The sequence below is a fragment of the Balaenoptera physalus genome, assembly GCF_965194825.1.
Source record: "Balaenoptera physalus genome assembly, chromosome: X".
Classification (NCBI taxonomy): domain Eukaryota; kingdom Metazoa; phylum Chordata; class Mammalia; order Artiodactyla; family Balaenopteridae; genus Balaenoptera; species Balaenoptera physalus.
In genome coordinates, this window is record NC_138903.1 from 23426202 (window position 1) to 23452526 (window position 26325).

The 26325-nt window shown below is 40.5% G+C and overlaps 1 protein-coding gene and 1 pseudogene across 2 annotated transcripts; both read left to right on the forward strand.

Moving 5' to 3' along the window:
- Positions 1-4030: 4030 nt before the first annotated feature.
- Positions 4031-7925, forward strand: LOC309652929 (melanoma-associated antigen B5-like). The gene is given in 3 exon segments (XM_082447261.1): positions 4031-4080; positions 4083-4982; positions 4985-7925. Coding segments are annotated over 3 exon segments (1041 nt in total). The 5' UTR covers positions 4031-4035; the 3' UTR covers positions 5081-7925.
- Positions 7926-16029: 8104 nt separating this feature from the next.
- On the forward strand, positions 16030-17754 carry LOC309652716 (melanoma-associated antigen B5 pseudogene; annotated as a pseudogene). Its single transcript has one exon. The product of its transcript is annotated as a melanoma-associated antigen B5 pseudogene (transcript).
- Positions 17755-26325: the final 8571 nt, after the last annotated feature.

Here is a 26325-nt window from a genome sequence, read left to right on the forward strand (position 1 = left end):
GGCCACGGGCAGTTTGTTCACTTTGTTTTAGAAGAGAGCAGTCAAGCTCCTAAATAGTGCAGAATAGTATTGGTAGAGGGAACAAAACTTATATGTTCTTACAGTTTTAAGTAGTATGGTAGTTTACGTGCAGTTAGTTTTAATAAAATATGTATCTTTTTTTCTTTTTTCCATATGAAGAATACCTAGTTAAAGATAGACAGATGATAGGTAGGTAAGTAGGTAGAGAGATGCTAGATAGATAGATAGATTTATGATAGAGATGTTTAGTATCTTTTCAAGTGTTATTACTTCATTGAAGGTTTATTTTGCTTCAGAATCTAAGTGTATTAATGTCATGGATGTCATGTTTATTGCTGTTCAGTTTTAAGATTAAGAGTTTGCTATTTGTAAAAAAAAAACTGAAAAGCCTTCAATATTTTCCTTTTGCTACAGAACAGGGTAACATGGCATTGGAATAGGATTTTTCGTGGAAGTGAGAAAGAATCCCACAGGAAAATATTTGGGATCTCAAAATGGTGATACAAAAGTAAAGGCTGGTTAATTCTTAGTTTGTCTTCTTCTCTGTCACTTTGCCTGTAAAATTAAATAATATATACCTAGATTTGCTTAGGTTATTCAAACTGTTTGAAAATTAAATGATAAATAAGACTTCTTGGTCATTCCTTCTTTTTTCTCTCAAATTAGTTGACCATCTTCTCTTTGGAAGCCTCTCCAATACTACTATGGTTGGTAAGAAAATGAAGACCAAGCCACTGCCCATAGAATTTTTAGAGTCTAGCATCAGCTATCATGTAAGGAAGATGGTGAGATACACTCTAAGAAATAAACAAATGAAAATTTTTTTAAAAAGGGTGTGGAAGAGGAGGTTCCAAGTGAGAGCAAGGAAGTGTAAGTTACCTGATGAAGGCAGCGTTGGGTCTTGGGCAACTTCTAGTCCCTCGGCAGGAAGTAATTATCAGTCAGGATGCATGGTGGGCTAGATGAAGCTGTGGGAGTGATGGAAAGGGCCACTCAGATGGTGTTTCTCAGAGTTGAGAGACTAAACCTGGAATGGAAAACATATCTTCAGTTAACTTTGGGATGTGGAAAAACCAGAGAGAATCCCCACCTAGGGAATGGAAGGGGTCCTGTGCACTTGCCCCAGGGCAAGTGAACATTCAAACTAGGTGTTTTAGGTATGAGCTGTCCAGAGAGTTTCTGAGAAAGGTGATACTCATTGAAGTGAGATGCCAAGAAGCCACTGGACTATCACTCTTTTTGTGGGATGGGATTGCCAGAGCTCGCTCCGTTAAAAGGGCATTTTAATTAGGTTATTTTGAGTGTAATTTGGCAAACTCTAAGGGAGGGCTCAAATTTTAGTGGCAATGGTATGAATGAAATTAGGGGTGGTTTGGATGAAAAGGCACCTGGGAGGGAAGTTGTTGGTCCTTGAAACAAATGAACTCCTAGTTGCATCCATCTGCAGAAGATGACCCCATACCAATATTAAAACAAATGCTCTAATAGGGAAATACTACTTAGTTTTACTCGCGTGGCATTTTGGCTGATGTGGATTTCTATATTGTTTGGAGTTGCATATTCTCTAATGTAGGCTGGAAATAAAATTCTGTGAAGGAAGTTTGTTATCATTTGGGGTCAAAATCATCTTAGTAATAACTGCCATTCATTGAAAGTACCAAACTTTTGTCTCAAACTGCCGGGTGGTTTACATACATCATGCATGCCTGTGGTCCTGCACTATAGACCTTTTCAGACTCATTTTGCAGATAAAGAAGTTGGAATATTCTCAAATTCAAGGCTGGTAAGTGACAGGAGCTGGACTGAACCCTGGCTCTGAATCCCTCTAGAGCCCACACTGTGCCACTCCTCCCAGGCTGAGGCCGACCTTGGGTCACTTCATTTTTCTGCTCACTAGTCCAAAAGGTATTTCAGGTGTTAAAAAGCAGGACTTCATACCCCAAACATGGTTTTGGAATAAAAAGCTCCAGGAATAAGTAATAAAAATATGAAAATAAAAGTGAGGTACAAATAAAGAGAGAGATAGCATTTGGTGACAATATAACTATCTATGAAGGAAATGTCAGTAAACCTCAAAAGATCAGGGGCTCACAAAGTCATTTAATTCAGCCCTTTTCCTGTAGAAAGTAAATCTATTAGAATTGAGGTTATATAAGGCTATATCTGGCCAGTGAAGAGAAGGAAGAGATCAGCGTGTTTTCTCTGATAGCACAACACCTGTACTGGGGCCCTTGCTTGGCTGCAGCTTCCCATCTCACATCACTCCTAGGGCTCAACCTATTCTCTGCAAGATTTGTTGTAGGGAGATCAATTAAGAGTTTTCAAGGATGTGGCATTTCCCAAGAAGCCTTTCATAGAAGAGATAGGAGTCAAGGTGAATACTGATGAATGAGGACTGAGGAGACAAAAGCCGCATAATAACTTAAGTCACAGAGAGACTGGCCTGTGTCTGCTCTCAGACTTAGGAGGCCAAGGCAGGGCTGCCAGGCTGAGCATCCCCTCACTTATTTTCAGGGTTTAGAGGAACATAAGAGCTTTGGTCTACATGGGTGACTTTAAGTTGAAAGAAAGAGGAAACTTAGGGCCCTTCAGAAGTCAAGGTGAGGAACCTGAATGAGGACTGAGGGCACACCCCTACCCTGAACAGAGAGAGCCCCAAGGAGCCTGAATCCTGATGTCAACCCTGGAAGGGCACAGGTAGGAGTAGCCTCATGTGGCATTCCCAGACTTTGCCTCTCTGGCACCTCAGGGAGTGAGGACCTTAGTCTGAGGAGAGGGTCCTTAGGTAAACAAACGAAGGAGTCCCAAGCCCTGCCAGGAGTCGAGGTGAGAACCCCGAGTGAGGACTTAAGGAAACCTCTGCCTTTAGACTGTGAGAGAACCCCACGGAACCATGCCCTTCCTGGTATCCCTGGGATACCTGGGCTTTGTTGACATGATGTGACATATTTCTTCCTATGGTGTCACACAGGGGTGAGGGACATGGTCTAAGGGGTGTGGCCTAGGGCCAGCAGTGGGAAGATTTCCAGGTTTTTCCAGAGACCAGGTGAATACCCTGAGGACTAAGGGAACCACATACCCCATAACCATAGAATTCATTCCTTACTCTCAGCCTCAGAAGACCAAGGACAGGTATGGTCAGATGAGGAGAATCTCACTTTCTCCTAGGGGTTTCAGGGTGGTGCTGGCCTTAGTATAAGGGGCAGGCCTAAGGGCAAGGGAGGGTGGAATTCCAGGCCATGACAGAGGTCAAAGCAAGGACTGGGGGATCATCTACCACTAAATAGAAGTGATAAGGAATCCAGCCCTGCTCCTTGTTACAGCCCTTGAGGATCCAGGGCAGGGCTATCAAGCTGAAGCTCCACCAACACTTATTTATATCAGGTCTATGGGAGGTGAAATCCTTAGTTTGAAGGTGTAGCCACCATTCAATGAAAGGGGTGGGGATATCAGGCCCTATGTGTAGCCAAATTAAGGACCCTTAATGAGGACTGAGGACTCCAGAGGCCAGGACAGAAAACTCGCCACTGAGCAGTCAGTACTGGGGGCACCTGGACAGGGGTGATAAGCTGAGGACCCCCTTCATTTCTTTCTCATAGATCCCAGGGAGGTTTGTGATGTCAACCTCAGAACAGCAGAGGGAATGGGTCCCATGACCTGCCACCAGTTAAATGATGGTCTTGGATGTGACATAAGAGACTCCTCAATGTAGAAGACCACCAGCTCCTGCTGTCGCCCCAGCATGCCTGAGGCAGGGGTGGCAGGATGCAGCCTAAAGATCACTCTAATTTCCTTCAACAGGTTTCCCAAGGGACAGGCTGATTAGGAGAACAGGAGCCCTGTGGGTTTTTAGAGCAGTGCCCTCAAGGAAAACTACAAATGTAGCCTTCCTTATAACCAAGGTGGTATTTCCCTGCTGAAGCTGCACACTCTCTCAACCTTCCTCATCCAGTGGACCCTTATCCCCTGCTCTTCTACTCACACTCCTGACCATTGTGCCTGAGCACAGTCATCATGCCTCGGGGTCAGAAGAGTAAGCTCCGCACCCGTGAGAAACGGGCCGCCAGGCCCAACATGACTCCCAGAGTCACAGGAGAGTTCAGGCCACTGCAGTAATAGAAGAACCCCCCTCCTCCTCTTCTCCTGTTTTGGAAGATAATCCCCAGAGTTCATCAGCTACTGGGTCAAACAGCACTTCTCAGGGGTCTTCAAAAGCCCCATCTACTACCATCACTTCTTCAAGTACTTCTGACACAAGGTCTGATGAAAATGATAACAGTCAAGATGAGGAACATCCATGTTCCTCTGATGTCTCACCTTCTACTGAGAGCACATACAGTGATACTCTAACTAGTCAGATGGATTTGTTGGAGCAGTTCCTTCTGCACAAATATAAAATGAAGCAGCCCATTATGAAGGAAGACATGCTGAAGATTGTCAACCAAAAGTACCAAAACCGATTTGCTGAGATTCTCAAGAAAGTCTCTGAACGCATTGAGGCTGTCTTTGCAGTTGACTTGAAGGAAGTCGACTCAACCATCCACTCATATGACCTTGTCAGCAAACTGAAACTCCCCAACAATGGGAGGGTGTGTCCTGGTAGGGGGTTACCTAAGACCGGTCTCTTGATGACAGTCTTGGGTGTAGTCTTCATGAACGGCAACTGTGCCACTGAGGAAGACATCTGGAAATTCCTGAATGTGATGCGAGTATATGCTGGGAGGAAGCACTCCACCTATAGGGAGCCCAGGAAGCTCATCACCAAAGATTTCGTGAGGCTGAAGTACCTGGAGTACCGCCAGGTGCCTAACAGTGATCCTCCACGCTATGAGTTCCTGTGGGGCCCGAGAGCCCATGCTGAAACCAGCAAGATGAAAATCTTGGAATTTTTGGCGAAGTTCAGCAATACGGTTCCCAGTGCCTTCTCATCACAATATGAAGAAGCTTTGCAAGATGAGGAAGAGAGAGATCGAGCCAAAATTGCAGCCAGGCCTGGAAATACTGTCACTTCCAGGCATGTTCCATGGCCACATCCAGCAGCTTCTCCCACCCTTACTGAAGTTTGAGACTTTTTAAAAATCATCCAGATAAGAAAATTTGACATCACAATAGGGATTTTTGTTGAAATGGGAAAGAATCCCACAATAAAATTGTTGGGATAATGGAATGAAAAAATAAAATTAAAAAGAAAACATGATAAACCTTGATTTTTCTTAATCCTTTCAGTCTTCTGTTTTGTAAAATTAAATGATTTATACCTCAATATGCTTAACTTATTAAAGAATGTAGGAGGTATTAAATCTTAACAAGTTAGACCTCTTACTTTCTTTTTTATTTCCCAAACGTCAGTTGAGCATCTGCTCTTTAAAAGGTTCTGTGCTAGTACCGGCAATGCTAAGATAAAGACCCAGCCTATGCCCATACAACTTTAGAAGCAAGGAGCTGCAGTCATACAAGATGTTGAGATGCCCTCTATGACTTACGGGAAAGTAAAAGGATAATCCAGAAAGAAATCTCTACCTGGGGCAGTGTATTGATTTGTTAGGGCTTCCACAACAAAATACCACAGAATGGGTGGCTTAAACAACCAAACTTTATTTTCTCACAGTTCTGGAGGCTGGAAGTCCAAGATGAGGGTTGGTTTCTTCTGAGGCCTCTCTCCTCAGCTGGCAGATGGCCACCCTCTTCACTTGGCTGTCCCTTTGTGTGCATATATCCCTGGTGTCTCCTTTTGTGTCCTAACCTCTTCTTATAAAGACACTAGTCAGATTGGGTTATGGCCCACCCTAATGGCCTCATTTTAACTTAACCAGCTCTTTAAAGACCTTATCTCCAACTACAGTCGCATTCTGAGGTACTGGGGTTTATGCCTTCAACATGAATTTTTGGGGGGACACAATTCAGCCCCTAACAGACAGAAATCTAAGGTGTCTTTGCTCTTATCTCAATGCAGGAGAATACAGTGCACAGACAGGTATTCTTTGCACATTGTCTCCAGGGAGTTTCTGAGACATAAGGGTTAACTGCCTTGAGGTATGTCAGGGAGGAGGAAATTCCCCCACTACCCCTTTGAGTTCTTGTGGTTAGACTAATAAAGTTGACACAAGACAAATTAACAGGAGAAAAAGAAAGAAACTGTAATTCATGTGCACGGAGGTGTCATAGAAATGGGACCTAAGAAGTAGCCAAAGCAGGCAGCTTTTATACTTTTTAGACAAAGAAACAATAAACTTGTGAGGAATGGACAGGACAAATAAACTTACATTTTGGGTAATTCCTTCAATTAGTAAGGAATCTAAACAGAATTTGGGCTTGGGGTAGTAAGTTAAAGAAGTAACAAGCTTTGTTTATACAGGCTTCTCTGCCTGAATTCCCTATTTCTGGCTATAAGGGTATCCTTCTACCTCCAGATGCAGGGAATGCATCTTTCACATGAGAGATTTATTTCCTGCTTTCAGGGAGACCGAAAGGAGGGTTGGAGTGCCCCTCCTGCACTGGCTGTTTCTTAAATAACTTTAATTCAAAATAATCAATATGCCATTGTGGTATATTTGGGGGCAGCCTGCCCTAAGCCTTAACAGTTCCCTCCTCTGAAACTTCCCTGGAAGTTTCACATATTAAGAGCTGAACTTGTCACTGTGGAGACAGAGAATGGGTTAGTAGCGTCCTCCATTTCATTGAACCAGTTTCTTAGTTCTGAGAACAGTTCAGTTCAGTTAAATTGCTGTATCTCATTTCAGGAGGCAGTGATGCAGATAGGCTCCCAAAGCTAGGTCTATGGTGCAAGCAATATCAGGTATTTAATAAGAGGCATTTCTATGGAAACAAAAGAAAAACAAAGGTTAATGATTGGAGCTGGTTATAAACCAGTTTCTGAGCCCAGGGGGCGGTCAGTCAAGATTTCTAGGTGTCAGGTTCGAAGCATCTATTGCAGTTTGAAATGTCTCTGATGATGTCACTGAGTGTTCAGGTTAACTTTCTGAGTGGCTCATACAGCAACTGGCTGTAGATTGTTTAAATATGAGCTGTTGTGGCAATTTCTCTGACATTTATATCAAGTCGTCTAGCTTCAGTGTGCAGGGCTTCAGGAAAAGAACAGTTTTAGTTCTCAATGATTCAAGTCAAAAGGATGGGAGAGGGGAGCAGGTCAAGTTGGCAGAGGAGTAGGACATAGAGCTCACCTTCTCCCCACAGATACATCAAAAGAATGAGAGAAAATTGGAAATGTTAGTTTAGAGAGTTGCAGCCAGATACTGGAGGAAACTAGAAAAATTCAGGATCCAGTCCAGTTTACAGGTAAATGACAAAACTTCAAGGAAAAGTAATAGCACTAGAATCTAATACCCACAAGTGCGTAGTATAGTTTCTATTGAAACAATTTTTCTCTCTAAAATCTCCCTCATCTCTACCAAAGAAAGCAAAATTAAGACTAATTTGTTTGCAAAATAAGTCTAGATTCAATAAACTTGGCCTGATTATTTATGTTAAGTCCAGCAAGAATAGCAATTGGCCATATAGGCTCTTTTAAATCTGCTTTGCTGGAAGTTTTCATAAGGAGTCTCCAGAGTGAAATTTTAATAGCTTCTCAAGGCCAGGAAGCCACACCAAAGACTTGTCGTCAGAGTTCCTTTTATACCTAGAGATTTGGGTGAATTCCTCTCTTCTTGAAGTCCCCCAAATATCCTGAGGCTCCTGTGCCTGCCAGGAAGTGGCCTTCCTTACTCACCTGGTAAGGCTGCTGGGAAGCTGCTGGGAACTCTGTCAGCAAGGTCCTAGGCTGTTTTTTCAAGGGGCTTTATGGTTCCATAAAGTCGACCTTAGTTCCTTCAAGCTACCTGGTCATATCTGAGTCTACATGTATCTCTGTCAAATATGACATTCCAATCAAAGTCTTGGTAATATAACCAATGTTTCCAATTGTGTCCTGCTCTAAGAACAGATTCTTATTCAATTATGCAAATAGCTATTTTGCCAAGAAAATAAGAATACTCACTGAGACTTTCTGAATTCTGGAGTGATCAGGTAGGGACAAAAAGATAAATGTTTAAATTCTATTTACAAAGGTATAATTTATCAAATTGCTGTAAGTTAAAAAATTCCCTTATATCTGGAAAATGAAAGATTTTTAAAAATCAGTAATATTTCAGACAAAAAAATCATGAAAATTATAATCATATTCATCAATTCATTCAGTCCCATGTTAATTCTTGTTCTGCTTGAATCCAGTTTTTCCATTAGTTCTATCGATCTTCCCTGAAGATTGTGGGTGATAGGGACAGTGATAATTTCAAGAAGTTTGCAAGGTTTTTGTTAAGGCTTGTATGATTTGCCCAGGGAAATCTGTGCCTTGATCACTGGACAAGTGGAGAACACATTTTCTAAACAGTTTATTTGCCACTGTGAGGGAATCAGCTTTGCAGCAAGGGAAGGCTTCAACCCATCCAGAAAATATACATACAATAACAAGAGTATTTTGATGACTCATACTAAGTGGCAAATAAATGAAGTCCAGTTGCAGGTGTTCAAAGGGTCCAGCGAAAGGAGGTCTTGAGGCCTCTGGGGACAAAAATCTTTTTTTTTTTTTTTTCTTCCCAGGGTTATGGACCTGCCAGGTCAGACATTGCTGGTAAACTTTTTGCACAGTTTTATAGAAATCTTCCTACCGATGTCTATTTATAATTTGAATTATCTTAAATGGGGGGGGGGTTGCCAGAAAGCTGGGAGGAACCAAGGGACCATCTTGGGTTTCTCATAGCCCCAGCTATTTATTTTATAGCTATTGTTTACCCATTTAATTTCTCCAATTCAGAGGCAGACTGGTGCTATGTTAAACGGACATCAGGATGGCAAGTCTGGCGATTAAGGGTCAATTTTTTGGCAGAAGCAAAATGGACTTTATCCACACGTGCCACAATCTTTACAGATTCTTTTTTTGTTGCTGCCTGTGCATAAAAGTCAGCTTCAGTGTTTCCCTGATACTTGGGTTTAGTCCTTTTAGTGTGAGCTTCAATTTTGGTGACAGACAACATTTTATGCCAGGACATATAAGACTTCCAGTAATTTCACATAATTTCTGGAACACTTATAATACATACCTATACAGACACAACATAAAAAAGGCTTAACGTTACTTCTTATTTGACAATGCTTCCCATGTAATTTAACATAACAAATACTCCTAATTAGTTTAATATCTCTCTTTTTATAAGGAGAGAGAACAAATCTTTGAGATATTTCAGGGGCTCTCTGAAATAACTCATATCTCAAAGTTAGTTCTAAGTCAAAAAGACTTCATATAGAATTTGATTTGGGGGAAGCTTGTCAAAAATATCAAAGAGGCTTTAAAACACTTAGTCAAATAGGTCACTGTGAAACAATGCTTATTTATCCATTTAACCAAAGTAACAATTAAAGACTTCATAGGCAAATATAGAAGGTTATATGGTTCTGAGCAAAATTTCACTCTTTTAACACCCAGAGGACTATGTTTACTTAGGCAATCAAAGACCTGATAAAGATAAGACAAGACACTATATATATTTTTTGGTCAGACTCCTCCAAGGTAAAGAAAACCTTTCATAATCTCTTCTTATCAAGAGCAGACCAATAGAAAAAAAAAAACAAAAAACAAAAAACCTCTGTCCTTTTAACAGAGATAAAACCAAATTCCAATTCTGTACCAGTTTACTTTTGATACTTAAGCTCATTTACTTAATTAAATTGATTCTAATCTTATTTAGTCCTGACCACACATAAAATTCCTTTCCAAAGATTCCTTTTTTCACAAAACTTACAATTTTCTATGTCCATTTTAATTTGTGCCTTATTTTCTTTCCCATTTAGAAATAACCAGCCTTACGGAAAATCACTTTCTTTTTCCTTAACAAAAACATCTCCATACCCTATAACTTTTCTTACCCCAAAACACATCCTATTTCTATTGCTATATCTGGTAGCTTTAACCAATATATTAATTAGAATTCTTAATCCTTTGAAATCTTAATTTTTTAGTGAAAATAAGGAAGTAAACAGTTCTGAACTGTATTAACATTTTGTGGCTTGGCAAACTTAAAAATACATTTTATAATTTCTAGAAATATATGTTATGTTCTAGAATAATCTTTCAATAAAGCATAAGGTATATTTATTAATAAACCCAAACATACTTAGTCTCTGTAGTAAGAGGTAAAAAATATGCAACCTTAGACTTGTTCAGCAGTTAATGTTTTAGTATTTTACCTTATTTGGAAATGACTAGACATTCAATGAATTCTCATCATTTAATTTAACTTAGCAAAACTCTAAGAGTGTAAATTACCAAAGAGATTTAGGAAACTATTTAGGTAGACATACCACAAAACAATTATTGTTAAAAAGTTCACCTAAACACTCTTATCTCACTTACACCTATTTAATTCTTTTGTTCTTGAATAATCATACTTAGATTACTCATGAAAATTTCATGAGTCATTAAAGCATTTAGTCATTATCCTAAGGTCTTTTGTCTGTTTTGTTTGTTTGTTTTCTGACAAACTGTTGCAAAAGAGACATTAGCTAGTAAACCCAGTAGAACAAAAGTTGTTTTTCTGCATTATATTTCATGCTAACTCTGAAGATATACCCGTATTAATTAAATCAACAAGCTTAAAATTAGCTTTTACAATATTTACTAAAGATTATTCTAGATCATGTGAACTTGAAAAACATTTGGGTTAGTTTTTGTTATATTTTTAACAATTTTTATATAAGTACTAGTTTGTTTAAGCCAATTAAATAGAGCTCTTTTACAAATAATGATTTTGGCAACATAATCTGGAGGTAGAAAGATACCATATTTATAAAGTAGACATACAGACATATAGACAGACAAAACCAGAGATCTCATAGTTTTCATTTTAAAACTTTAGTCATGAATCAGGTACAATACAAAACTCACTAGTTTATAAATAACAGTTAGAATTAATTAAGTGTACTCATTCAGATGGCTAAAGTCTTTTTTTATTTGTGGAGAAGAATTTTAAGATCTGTATTTGCCCTTGACAAGCAATTTTGAGGAGACTGTTCAGGCAAGAGAGTCTTTTAGCAGTTTGTGTTTGAAGAGGTCCCTTTCCTTTTATTTTTCTTCTTTTTTTTTTTCTTTTTAAGTTCTACAGACTGAGCTAATCCAGACTCATAACTTTAAGGGGCAGGGAAGGAAATGTTAAGTTTTGTCCTAGGGAGTTTTGGAGTATATTTGTCTATTATCATAAGTCTTTGAGTAATCACTATTAATTTTTTTCTTAAGTAAAGGACAATTTTACTCTAATATCCTGATCATTTATAATATCTACAAGCATTTTAAGAGGGATGGGTGAGGGCTTGGGACGGGTAAGGTTAGGTGCGCTTTGACTTGCTTCTAGAATTGTATTTCTGATTTTATATAGATTTACAAGACAAAGACAGTTGTTCCTATTAGCCGTTGAATATTGGACTCCAGCTGATCTGTTCCCGGATTATCTGTAGGAGGTCCTGGAAAACTACTGAGGAAACAGGGGGATTTTTAAGAGCAGAATTTATGTTGGATTTTTGTTTTAATTTCTTTCATCATAATAAGGAATTTCTTAATATTCATTATAATTTTTTTCCTTTCAATTTGATCCTCCCATAAGTACCAATATGAGAGATGTTTATGATGAGAGCTCTCACAAAATTTTTTCCTTTTAAATACAGCCAATTTATTTATTTATTTATTTTTCTTGTTTTTTATTGGGGTATAGTTGTTTTACAATGTTGTGCTAGTTTCTACTGTACAGCGAAGTGGAGTTCCCTGTGCTATACAGCAGGCTCTCATTAGTTATCTATTTTATACATAGTAGTGTATATATGTCAATCCCAATCTCCCAATTCATTCCACCCCAATTTCCCCCCTTGGTGTCCATACGTTTGTTCTCTATGTCTATGTCTCTATTTTTGCCTTGCAAACCGGTTCATATGTGAATACAGCCAATTTAAAGGATCCATCATCTGGCCATTGGCAAGTAGGATCTTATATTAATTTCAAACAGCAACTCAAACCAATAAGCATTTTTTTTTACTGCTTAACCAAAAATGCAAGAGACATATCACGAGAGATTATTTAGCCCTCACAAGATCCAGAAAGTTCATTCCCAGAGTTAGTCTAAAAAAGTAAAAGCCCTTTGTTGCTACAGGTGGTACGAATGGTATAGTGAAAACAATCTCTCTAGTGTCCCACGAAACTGTGGGGCACTCCAGCCATAAACCCATTAATTTATGGCACCAGGCAGGCAGGCACTACTGGAATGGGGCTTTTCCAGTACTAACAAGCAATAAAAGTTGAGATGACAAATGCCCCTTATGGGCCAGGACCCCTTATGACAAACTCCCCTGAGAGCTGGCACAACCAGACAATGAGAGTGCTGGTAACTTCATGTCTTGGAACCCCAGTCTATTCAACTAGCCACCAGATACACCCCAGTAAATGCACCTTCTGGATGACAGACCAGAGAGAATATTCTCACTGGACAAAATGCCAGGCTCTCAAGACATAGAAGAAGACGGAAGGTAAAACCTCATCTCGTTTTTACGTAGAGGAACCACAGCAGTTTGTCTAAATAGACACGGGTCTGGTGACAGCTGTTAACAATCTGTGAGGTTGGCTTGAACAGCAGGCTTATAGGGCCTATGCCTACTGTATTGCCCTATGGTTCTTTCTCCTTATGACAAATGACACAACAGACAGAGACAAAGTAAAACAGTGACCATGTTTGAGAAGAATAGAATCCTAAAGTTTCCCTAAGTCTAAGGAACTAGCTACACAAATATTTTCTCCTGCTAACCTAAATTTAGAGAGAAAAAAAAGGGACTCTCATTACTTTCCCTTCCATCAGACCTTGAAGGCAGCAATCTGGGAGGCTGACATGGTAAGAAATCTTACCTTCTGCGGCCTTTGTTACATGTCCCAGGATCTCTCAGCTGCAGCAGCCTCAGGATGGAAAGCCTCCTGCCTGGCTTGCCAACTGTCAGGGAGGGGGAAATTTACCCCCTACACCTCTTGAGTTCTTGTGGTTGGACTAATAACAAAATTGACACAAGACAGATTAACAGGAGAAAAAGAAACAAATTGTAATTCATGCACATGGAGGTTTCTTAGAAATGGGACCTAAGAAGTGGCCCAAAAAAGGCAGCTTTTATATTTTTAGATGAAGAAACAATAAAGTTTTGAGGAATGGACAGGACAAAAAAACTTGCATTTTGAGTGCTCCATTAGTGAAGAATCTAAACAGAATTTGGGCTTGGGGTAGTAAATTAAAGAAGTAACAAGGTTTGTTTATATAGGCTTCTCTGCCTGAATTTCCTATTTCTGGCTATAAGGGTGTCCTTCTACCTCCAGATGCAGGGAGTACATCTTTCACATGAGAGATTTATTTCCTGCTTTCAGGGAGACATAAAGGAGGGTCAGACTGTCCCTCCTGCGTTGGCCATTTCTTCAGTAACCGTAATACAAGGTAATCAATATGCCTTTGTGGCACATTTTGGGGCAGCCTGCCTTGAGCCCCAATGGGTGAGATGCACAGGAGCCACTCCGTTGACACTTTCTGCCTTGAACTGGTACAGCCAGATCCCAATGCACTAAAAGAGCACTTTAGTTAGGTTATCTTGAGTATAATTTGGCAAATTCTAAGAGAGGGCTAGATTTTGGTGGGGAAGAAACAAAAATAAAAATGGACATGGTTTAGATAGAAGGGCAGCTGGAAAGGACTGAAAGAGTCGGTGCATAACAAAATTCTAGGAACTTTGAGTTGCATCCAGGTGGGGGAAAAAAAACACCTCCACACTAAAATTAAATAATAAATGCTCCCAGTGTGGACAAGATACTTAATTTTACTTGCTAAAGCAAATTTTTGACTGATTTGGTAGTGTTTTGTCTGAGAGCATTGCATTTTCTCTGACATATGCTGGATTTAAGAAAACATTCCTACATAGGAGGGTGATATTGTCTAGGTAAAAATAGTAACTGCCATTCATGAAACACCCAATATTTGCTAGTCATTTTGATGGGTGCTTTATACACAATACATACATTCCCACAGTCATACAAGATAGGGTTTATCAAACTCAGTTGGCAAATGAAGAACTTGCAATATTCTCATGTTCACAAGGTTTTAAGTGACACAGCTAGACTAGACTCCTAGTCTAAATTTCTGTAGGGCACACACTGTTCCACCACTCCCACCCTGAAGCTGACCCTGCATATCGTTATTCACTTTTCTTCTCACTACTCCATAGTATATCTCAGGTGATTGAAGAAAAAAAAAAAAAGTTTGTGCCCAAAGTACTGGATTGGAATACATAGCCAGGGCGATAAGAAAACCAAAATAAATGAAGGATATGAATAATGAAAGGAAGGATATACTATCTGGTAACAATATGATCATCTATATATGCAGTGTCAGTTAACCTCGAAAGATGGGGTCTCACAAAATTATCAGGCTCAGCCCATTTCCTGTAGTATGTAAGTCTTGTAGAACAGAAGTTCCATTAGAAGCCAAGTTTGGGTGGTAGAGGAGAAATAATCAGCGTGTTTTTTGTTTTCTCTCTGAAAGCTCACCTCCTATGTGAGTCCTCTTACCTTGCTCTTCAGCTTCCCCATCTCACATCTTTCCTGAGACACAGACCCACTGTCATAAGATTTACAGTGGAGAGAGTACTCAAGCGTTTGCAGGGATGTGGCACTTCCCAGGAAACCATTCATTAAAGAGACAGGAGCTGAGACGAGGACCTAGGTGAATGATGCCTGAGGAGAACACCACTTCTCTGTAGTGTAGGGAGTCTTGCAGAGACTTTCCCTAGCCTGATCTTAGACCTATGCCATCAGGCAGCCTCCTGCAAGGAAGGTCTCAAGGAGGTGAGGACCTTGTTGTAAGGGCAGTGGCAGAGGGAAGTTCCCAAGGGTCTGAAAGGAGTATAACTGAGAATCCTGTGTGCAACTGAGGGTGCCCTCCACCCCAGAACAGAGGGGGCACCAGAGATCGAGGCCCTGTCGGTGGTGAGGTGAGGGGTAGCGCTCACTTCCTCCTAGGGAGCCTGAGGAAGGTGAGAGACTTTGCCTCCTGCGACGAGCAGCCTCAGGGGTGAGGAGTTCCAGGTTCTAGCAGGAACCGAGTCGAGGTGAGGAGCCTGAATGACGAATGGGAGACATCCCCCAACCCCTGCCTCCCCTCCAAAACCCCGCCCCTCTTCTAAGTCCTGGGATGCCTTGCGCAGTGCAGTCAGGCTGAGGGAGATTTCGGCCCAGAGGCTCTCAGGGCGCTGAGGGCCTTGGTTTATGTGGGCAGCCCCAGTTCAGCACACGGAGGAGAAGACGCTAGCAAGAGTCTGGGTGAGGAAACTTAGGTGGAAAGTCCCAACGAGGCCCTGCTTGCCACTCTCAGAGGACCCAAGCATGGCAGTCAGGTAGAGGGAAGCCTTCCTTTCCTATTTGATAGATCAGGAAGCTGAGGGCCTTGCCCTGAAGGAGTTCAAAGACGGAACTCTGAGTGGGGTCTGAGGGGACCTCAACCCCAGAACAGTGAAGTGGCACAGAACTTGCTTGCTTCCGTCAAGCCTGGGAAGCCCCGCGCAGGGCTATCAGGCTTACTTCTGAGAGGAGGGTCTCAGGGATGTGAGGGCGTTGGTTTGAGGGGAGGGGCCTCAAGTTAGCAGAGAAAAGCATCCCAAGTGTGGCCAGGAGTCAGGATAAGGACCCTATGTGAGGACTGAGGGAATTCCCACCCTGCTGGCAGCCTGGGGTGTCTGTGCAACTGGTGATGTGATGACTGACACTCATTTTCTCCTATGGTATCACGGGGAGGGGAGGGTGGGGGGACGGAGGGAGGCGGGGAAGTGAGGGATGGGGGAGGCCGGGGGTGGGAGGTGGGAGGCAGGAAGGCTGAGGGTGGTGGGGAGGCGGGAGGTGGGGGGGTGAGAGATTTTGTTTATAAGGGATAGTTTATCCCCTACAGATCTTTCCAGGAGTTTAGTTGTCTGGGGGGAACACCCACAAATAGGGTACAAGAGAATCCATCCCCTATTCTCAGCCTTGGAGACCACTGGCAGCTGGGGGAACCCTCATATCCTCCTGGGGTGGGGTGTGTCTCAGGAGACGCTGGCAGGAAGAGAGAAGGCCCAGACTATGCCAAGGGTCAAAGGAAGGGAAAGACTGAAGGGACCACCAATCATTGAATAGATAACAAAAAATCTAGGCCCCACCTTTGCATTCAGAACTTGAAGGTTCAGGGCAGGGCTGTCAGGCTGAGGATCACCCTCACTTATTTACATCAAATGTAAGAGAGAAGAGTATAAGGTTAGTATCAAGTTGCAGCCACCAGTCAGCAGAGGGGAGGTGTACCACGTACTACCTGGAGAACAGGTGAGTATCCTGAATGACAACTGATCACCCAAGCAGCCCATGACAGAGAGGGCTCCACATAGCTCTCAGTTGGGTGCCCCCTGACAGAGAGAGGGGCTAAGGGACCCCTTTACTTCCTCCTCTGGGGTCTCATGGAAGTGTTGGATTTGGTTTGAGGTGTCAACTTCAAAGCACCAGAATAGAGGGGGCCCTTGACCTGCCAACAGTTGACATGATGATCCTGACTGTAAACTGAGAAGACTGTCACGCCCCACAACAGAGGCTTCCTACTGGCAGCCCCTGCTGTTATCCCAGTATACCCCAGGCAGGGCTGGCAGGCCGCAGTCTAAGGTTCTAACATCCTCCACAGGGTTCTCAGGGGACAGGCTGACCAAAACAGAAGCCTTGAGGGGGCCTAGAGCAGTGCCCTCAAAGACCCTGCAGAGGTGGCCTTGGTTAAAGCCAGGGAGGAATCTCCCCGCTGAAGGTGCTCATAGCATCTTATTCTCCTTCCTCCAGGTGTCCACATCTTCTGACCTCCTGTATATACTCCTTCCTGCTGTCCTTGACCATGCCTCAGAGTCAGAAGAGTAAGGTCCATGCTGGTGATAAACGCCACCAGGCCGGAGGTGAGACCGAGTTGTGGGGGTGCCCAGGCCATAGCAGCAGCAGAAGAGGAGTCCACTACCACCTCCTCTCCTCAGTATGGAGGCATTACCCAAAGTCTGCCTGCTGCTGGGTCATGTAGCACTGCCCAGGAGCCTCAAAGAGCACCAACTACCACCACTACTTCTGCAGGCATTTCTTACACGAGATCTGATGAAGCTTCCAACGGCCAACATGAGGATAGGGCAAGCGCCTATGAGGTCCCACCCTTCACTGAGAGCTCAGGAACTGACTTTTTAACCAGGAAGGCTGGGTTGTTGAAGCAGTGCCTTCTGTACAAGTATAAAATGAAACAGCCCATTATGAAGGAAGATATGCTGAAGATTGTCCACCAAAGCTACCACGGCCAATTTGCTGAGATTCTCAAGAGAGCCTCTGAGCGCATTGAGATAGTCTTTGCAGTAGATGTGAAGGAAGTCGACTCAACCAGTCACTGCTACAATCTTGTCAGCAAATTGAAACTTCCCAACAATGGGAGGGTGCGTGGTGGAAGGGGGTTACCCAAGACCAGTCTCCTGATGAATCTCCTGGGTATGATCTTCATGAAGGGCAACTGTGCCACTGAGGAAGACATCTGGAAATTCCTGAGTATGATGCGAGTGTATGCTGGAAGGAAACATTTCATCTATGGGGAGCCCAGGTAGCTCATCACCAAAGATTTAGTGAGCCTTATAAGATAGGGTTTACCAAACTTGGCACATGAGGAACTCACAGTTTTTTCAAGTTCACAAGACTGGTTATTAGCAGAGCTGGGAATAGACCCCTGGTCTGAATTTGTCTAGAGGCCATACTGTTCCACTCCTCCCAGCCTGAGGCAGACCTGTCTCTTAATTCACTTTTCTTTGCACTATTCCAAAATGTATCTCAAGCAATAAAAAGGCACTTGTAGCCAAAGTGCTAAAAGCAGGCCTACTGAAGGGAAGAGTAAACATGAGAATAAATCAATATTTGGGGATTGTCCCTGGGTTTCATTTTCCTAGGATCTTACTGAGAGCTAACTGTCTAGAAGCTGGTATCTTGTCCAGCTCCAGTTCTTTCTACCATTACAGCACCCTTCTCCCGGGACTTCCCCAGTGTGTCCTTCTTCCAACTCTGGAACCTGACCTGCTGACCAGCTCTTCTCTGCGGCCTCCTCTAAGGGCTACACTCTGCTCTCAGTGCAGCAGACAGCCCCTATCCCCTGCTGTCCCCCTGACTTAGAGCATCCCAACTCCCTGGAGATCACTTCCTTCACCATGGATGTGTATCATCTTTATTTTCCTGTTTATGTGGTAATTTGGAGATTTTCATTTCTCTTTCTCATTGTCTCTCTGTATCTCTGTCTCTTTGTCTCTCTTTTCATTATTTTTCAAATGTCGTCTCTATTAATAGATGGTTTAAATAGCTTCTGAGTATAAGTTTATGAATCACTTGTTTATACATTTACTGCTGTGTATCAAGTTTGCAAGTAGGAGTTTTTATAGTTTGTGAATCAAATTGGGAAACATTCACTCTTATCTTTCATCTAGAATAGGGTAACATGGCATTGGAATAGGTGTTACTTTAGAAAAGTGAAATAAGTCAGTAGTAAAATTGTTGGCATCAAGAAATAGAGCAAAATAAAGTAAAAGATTATCAATTCATCTCTTCCTTATCTTCTTTAGTCTGTTATTCAGTAAAAATTAAATGACACATACCTGGATTTGTTTAGCTTACTTAAGAATTTAAGAGAAATTAAATCTTAATAAATTAGATAATATGCTCCCTGGCTCATTTATTCCCTTAACATTAATTGGGCATCTGCTCTTTGGAATACATTGTGTTATTTCTGGGGATGCTAGGATCTTTGTGTCTAGCAGCAGTAATCTTATAAGGAAGGTGGTAAGATATATGGTAAACCAGAGGGACAATTAAAAAGAGTGAGGGAGTTGAGGTCCAGGTAAACACAGTGAAGTGGGAGTTAAGTTTAAATGCTCCAAGGTACATCCATTTGGGAAACTGCAAGTTCTTCAGATTAAAGTTTAAGTTTAGCTATGTCATGTGGAGTTAAGTGGGAGTGAGGAACAAGGGCCAGCTCTTCACATGGTGTGTCTCAGAGTTGAGAGACTTAAGCTTGGAGCGCAAAATGACTTTTTTTTTTTTATGGATTTCTTTTTTTTTTTTAACTTTTTGGGTGTATTGATTGATTGATTGATTGATTGATTGATTGGCTGTGTTGGGTCTTCGTTTCTGTGCGAGGGTTTTCTCCAGCTGCGGCGAGCAGGGGCCACTCTTCATCGCGATGCGCGGGCCTCTCACTGTCGCGGCCTCTCTTGTTGTGGAGCACAGGCTCCAGACGCGCAGGCTCAGTAATTGTGGCTCATGGGCCTAGTTGCTCCGCGGCATGTGGGATCTTCCCAGACCAGGGCTCGAACCCTTGTCCCCTGCATTGGCAGGCAGATTCTCAACCACTGCGCCACCAGGGAAGCCCAAAATGACTTTTGAATCCTGGATCAACTAGAAAGAAACTCTCCATTGGCAGAGGTAAGGTAGGTGTTCTGGGCCCTGTTCCATTACATTTGAACACAGTTTGCAAAGTAATTGTTACACCTGTATCTCATGTCCACACAAAAACCTGCACAATTTTTGATAAGCTGTACTTTCATTTCATTTAGTTCAAAAAATTTTTTTCAAATTTCTCTTGAGATTTCTTCTTATACTCATGTGTTGTTTAGAAGTGTTTTGTTTAATCTCCATGGTTTGGGGATTTTCCAATTATCTTTCTGTTATTCATTTCTAGTTTAATTCCATTACTGTCTGAGACAGAAATTGTGTGATTTCTATTCTTTTAAATTTGTGAAGATATATTTTATGGCCCAGAATGTGGTCTATACTGGTGAATGCTCCATGTGAGCTTAAGAAGTATGTGTCTTCTGCAGTTGGATGAAGTAGTCTATAGATGTCAGTTATGTCCAGTTGATAAGTGATGTTGATGAGTTCAACTATGTCCTTATTGATTTTCTGCCTGCTGGTTCTGTCCATTTCTGATAGAGGGGCACAGAAGTCTCCAACTATAATATTGGATTCATCTATTTCTCCTTACAGTTCTATCAATTTTTGCCTCACACGTTTTGATGCTCTCTTGTTAGGCAAATACACATTAAGGACTGTTATGCCTTCTTAGAGATTTGACACCTTTATCATTATGTAATTCCCTTCTTAATCCCTGATAACTTTCTGTGCCCTGAACTCTGCTCTGTCTGAAATCGATATAACCACTCCCACTTTATTTTGATTAACATTAGCAGGGTATATCCCTCTTCATTCCTTTACTTTTAATCTATGTGTATCTTTGTATTTAAAACGGGTTTCTTTCTCTAAACAACATATAGTTGGGATTTGTTTTTTGATCCACGCTGACAATCTCTGCCTTTTAATTGGTGTTTTTAGACTGTTGATATTCAAAGTAATTACTGATGTGAATGGGTTAATATCTACCATATTTGTTACTGTTTTCTATTTGCTGCCCTTTTTTCTCTTATTTTTGTTTTATACTCTTTTTCCGCCTTTTGTGATTTTTACGTTAATTAACTTTATTGGGGGACTCATTTCACAATGTACATGTATATCAAAACATGACATTTCACACCTTAAATGTATATAATGTTTGTCATTCATACCTCAATAAAACTGGAAAAAATTAGTTGAGCATTTTATGTGATTCCATTTTCTATCCTTTATTGTATCAATTATTTTTTAAAATTTCTTTTCAGTGGTTGCCCTAGTGTTTGCAGTATACATTTACACCAAATGCAAGTGCACTTTGCAATAACACTACATCACTTTACAGATAGTGCAAGTAGCTTATAATCACAAAGTATTCCTAATTTTTCCCTCCTGTCCCTTATATTATTTCTATTATTTATTTCACTTATACATAGGCCATAATCATCAAATACATGGTTGTAATTATTGTTTTGAACAAACTGATATCTGTTAGATCAATTATGAATAAGAAAAATATAAGTTTTCTTTCACTCTCATTTATTCTTTCTCTAATTCTCTTCTCTTTATATGGATTCTACATCATTTTCCTTCTTTGTGAAGGACCTCTTTTATTTTTTTCAAGGTCGATCTACTAGCAACAAATTCCCTCAATTTTTGTTTGTCTGAGAAAGTCTTAATTTGTTCTTCACTTTTGAAGGATCATTTTGCAGGATAGAGAAATCCTCTATTTTTCCTCTCAACACTTTAAATATTTCACTCCACTCTTTTCTTGTTTGTGTGGTTTCTGAGGAATAGTCAGATGTAACTCTTTGCTCTTCTAAAGATAGGTTGTTTTTCCTCTGGCTTCTTTTAAAATTTCTCTTTATCTTTGATTTTCTCCAGTTTGATGTGTGGATTTTTCCAACACTACCAAGCAGTTCTCCAATTCTCAGCAGACAGTGACTGGCTGTCCTACAAATTTAACTCAATTCTGACACTATCTACCGGGAGAATGCATCACATCCCCCAGGTTAAAGATTCAGTCCCACATGACTGAATCTACTTCAAATGCCAATCACAAGTCCCAGTTTGCTACCTGTACTTCTGACCTAATAGCTACAAAGTTCACAAGTGATTCTCAGTCCCACGCCCCTCTTAAACTGGACAGGATGGCTATATGGAACTGGAATTGTTTATTTCCCTTGTCCCACATCGAAGGATAGAGAAGGCTAGAGTTGGGTATTTTATTTCTCCCAGACCAGTTGGGCTTTGATAAAACTCCAATAGATTAGGCTCTGATAATATAGTTTCTTCTGAGGGCAGGCATTGTTACGAACAGAATGCTCTGGCATATGTCAAATGATTACTTTTCCCTCCCTTTGCAGGAAGCCCAAAGGGATTTCTTTTCTAGTCTTCACTGTGACAATCTGGTAGAGCTCCTGGAGGTAAAATTCACAAAAATGTAGAGAGTTTTTTTTTTTTTTAAAGATTTAATTTTATTTATTTTTGGCTGCGTTGGGTCTTCATTGCTGCATGCGGGCTTTCTCTAGTTGCGGCAAGTGGGAACTACTCTTCGTTGCAGTGCATGGGCTTCTCCTTGCAGTGGCTTCTTCTGTCGCGGAGCACGGGCTTTAGGCACACGGGCTTCAGTAGTTGCAGCACTCGGGCTCAGTAGTTCTGGCACGCAGGCTCTAGAGCGCAGGCTCAGTAGTTGTGCCCACAGGCTTAGTTGCTCCACGGCATGTGGGATCTTCCCGGATCAGGGCTCAGACCCGTGTCCCCTGCATTGGCAGGTGGATTCTTATCCACTGCACCACCAGGGAAGTCCCTGTAGAGAGTTTTTAACTCTCAGACTTTTCCACAATGAGCCGCCAAGAAATTTCTCAATTACAGTTCAGGTTTTCCTACCCTGGCACGGTTCCCATGGAGGTTTCTGCTCTGGTAAGTTCTGATTCTCTGTATTGAACTATCTGCCTTTCCAATTAGAGGGGCAGCAGTTTGCTCTGTGGTCTCACCTCTCTGGCAGATCTAACAAAATTTATCGATTTTTTAGCTTTTTATTTGTTGTTAGGATGAAATGACGACTTCTAAGCTCCTCACATGTCAGACAGGAAACTGTAACTTTATTATTTCTTCAGTTACTCTTTCTGCCCCTTTCTCTCCTCTGAGACTCCTATTATATGTATGCTTTCATAATTGATGATGTTCCACAGGTCTCTTAGGCACTGTTCATTTTTCTTATTTTGTTATTTCTGTTCCTGAGATTATATAATCTCAATTGACCTATCTTCAGGTTTATTGAGTCTTTCTTTGGCCTGCTCAGATCCCCTACTGAATCCCTCTAGTGTATTTTTTACTTCTGTTATTGTACTTTTCAACTCCAGAATTTCTATTTTGTTCATTTTAATAATTTCTAAATCTTGGTTTATATTCTTTATTTGGGGAGACATTAATTCTCACAGTTTCCTTTAGTTCCTTGTTCCTGGTTTCCCTTACCTCTTTGATAATATTTAAATAGTTGATTTAAGTTCTTTGTCTAGTAAGTCCAATGCATGGGTTTCCTCCTGTACAGTTTCTATTAATTTCCTTTTTTCCATACATTTTTTCATTGCATACCTCATGATTTTTTTTTGAAAATTAGACATTTTGAATATTATAATATGTCAACTTTGAGATCAGATTCTTCCCCCATTCATGGCTTATTTTTGCTTCTCGCTGTGGTTTCTGTTTGTTTGCTTCATTAACTTTCTGAACTAACTTTTTAAGATATGTGTTCTTTGTAATGAGTGGTCACTGACATCTCTGTTCAATTAGGTTATTGGTCAGCTAGTGATTTGACAGAGGTTTCCTTAATGCCTGGAATAAAAAATATAAATCACCTCCATTCTTTGCAGATGGGCTCTATATGTTTGTGTTGGAGCATGCCTTCTACAATCAGTTGGGCAATTTAAAACTTTGCCTATACTTCTCCTGCTTGCATGGAGCCTAACTGTGAGCCTGAGGTGAGAGATTAGGGCCTTTCAGGTATATTTTTTAGCATTAACTAGTCCTGGGCATTCATATGATCTTCTAGATTCCCAGGAATATGTGGTAGCTTTTCAAAGCTCCTTTCCCCCAAAGCATCTCACTCTTTAACCTTTCTTCCCATGCTTTTTGGTTTGCCTAAGATTTGTTCCAACTGTTATCCTTCAGGCATCAGTGGCTTATCTTTAAATGTTTTTGACAAACAGTGCACAGAAAAATGCCTTCTCCCTGGGAGAGTTTAGAGTTTGGAGAAATAAAAGGAGTCCTTTGAACTCATCCTTCAGGGAGCCATTAGATAGGCCAAAACAACCACAATTTCCTGAGAACAGGTCCGTTTTGCTCTCTCTAGCATGAGGAACCCATATCTGGAAAGCTGGCTCCCTTCCTTAAGGCCAGTACTCATTGGAGGAGCCAGGTAAGAGGTAAGTGAAAATTCCACGAAGTTCTCTTATCAAGATTCAGCTCCCTTGCCTTTTTTTTTTTCTGGTCAATTTTTTAAATTGAAGTATAGTTGATTTACAATGTTGTACAATGTTGTACTTCCTGGTGTACAGCAAAATGATGCTGTTATACATATATATACATATTCTTTTTCATATTCTTTTCCATTATGGTTTATTACAGGATACTGAATATAGTTCTCTGTGCTATACAGTAGGACCTTGTTGTTTACCTATTTTATATACAGTAGTTTGTATCTGCTAATCCCAAACTCCTAATTTATCCCTCCCTCACCCCCCTGTCCCCTTTGGTAACCATAAGTTTGTTTTCTATGTCTGTGGGTCTGTTTTGTAAATAAGTTCATTTGGGTTATATTTTAGATTCCACATATAAGTGATATCATATGGTATTTGTCTTTCTCTTTCTGACTTATTTCACTTAGTATGATAATCTCTAGTTGCATCCATGTTGCTGCAAATGGCATTATTTCATTTTTTTATGGCTGAATAGTATTCCACTGTAAATATGTACCACATATTCTTTATCCAGTCACCTGTCAATGGACATTTAGGTTGTTTCCATGTCTTGGCTATTGTGAATAGTGCTGCTATAACCATCGGGGTGCATGTATCTTTTTGAATTAGAGTTTTCCCTGGATATATGCCCAGGAGTGGGATTGCTAGATCATATGGCAACTCTATTTTTAGTTTTTTAAGGAACCTCCATACTGTTTTCCATGTGGCTGCACCAATTTACATTCCCACCAACAATGTAGGAGAGTTCCCTTTTCTCCACACCCTCTCCAGCATCTGTTATTTGTAGACTCTTTAATGATGGCCATTCTGACTGCTGTGAGGTGGTACCTCATTGTAGTTTTGATTTACATTTCTCTAATAATTAGCAATGTTGAGCATCTTTTCATGTGCCTATTGGTCATCTGTATGTCTTCTTTGGAGAAACGTCTATTTAGGTCTTCTGCCCATTTTCTGATTGGGTTGTTTGGTTTTATGTTATTGAATTGTATGAGCTGTTTGTATATTTTGGAAATTAAGCCCTTGTTGGTCGCATTGTTTGCAAATATTTTCTCCAAGTCCGTATGTTGTCTTTTTGTTTTGTTTATAGTTTCCTTTGCTGTGCAAAAGCATCTAAGCTTGATTAGGTTCCGTTTGTTTAGTTTTGCTTTTATTTCTATTGCCTTGGGAGATTGACCTAAGAAAACATTGGTACGATTTATGTCACAGAATGTTTTGCCTATGTTCTCTTCTAGGAGTTTTATGGTGTCATGTCTTATCTTTAAGGCATTTAGCCATTTTGAATTTATTTTTGTGTATGGTATGGGGGTGTGTTCTAATTTCATTGATTTACATGCAGCTGTCCAGCTTTCCCAAAACCACTCACTGAAGAGACTGTCTTTTCTCCGTAGTATATTCTTGCCTCATTTGTTGAAGATTAATTGACATAGGTGTGTGGGTTCATTTCTGGGCTCTCTGTTCTGTTCCATTGATCCATATATCTGTTTTTGTGCCAATACCACAGTTTTGATTACTGGAGCTTTGCAGTACTGTCTGAAGCCTGGGAGGTTATGCGTCCTGCTTTATTCTCTCTCATAAGGATTGCTTTGGCAATTCTGGGTCTTTTATGGTTCCATATAAATTTTAGGATTATTTGTTCTAGTTCTGTGAAAAATATCAAAGGTAATTTGACAGAGATCACATTAAATCTGTAGATTGCTTTAGGTAGTATGGCCATTAAAACAATATTAATTCTTCCAGTCTAAGTCAGCTCCCTTTTTAAATTAAGTAGTCTCCTCAGTTGTTGTAAAACTATGATTAATTTTCAGAGTTTTAATAAAGTTTATTCTGACAGTTTTTGCCAGTTTCTTAGATGTTTTTGTTTCAGAATAGTGTTCTGGAATTCTCTACTCCACCATTTTCACTGAATTTACTCCCTTCCCCTATTTGTAAGGTGAAACAATCTTAAGTTCTATGATTGTGAAGTGTTTTATAATATAAACATTTTCTTCTGCATGTTTGAAGCGAGAATGGTGAAAGGCTTATATACTACTGGCTCAAGAAAAAAAAATTGCTGAATATCATTGGGTATATATAATAGGATGTTTAACAACTTAATAGTAAAGACTTTAATGATTGATTTTTAGTTTTCTCAGCATTCTTTCTGGTCTCAATGAATTAACCCTTTAAAAGCTAAAAATTGTTTAAAAACAAGTACTTTCTTCAACAATACTGTTTAAATCATATAGTACTTTTAAGTACATTTTTTCCTAAGATCATAAATTGTTTTCTGTGAGTTAGTTTTTCCATCACTTTTAACATTTCTGAATT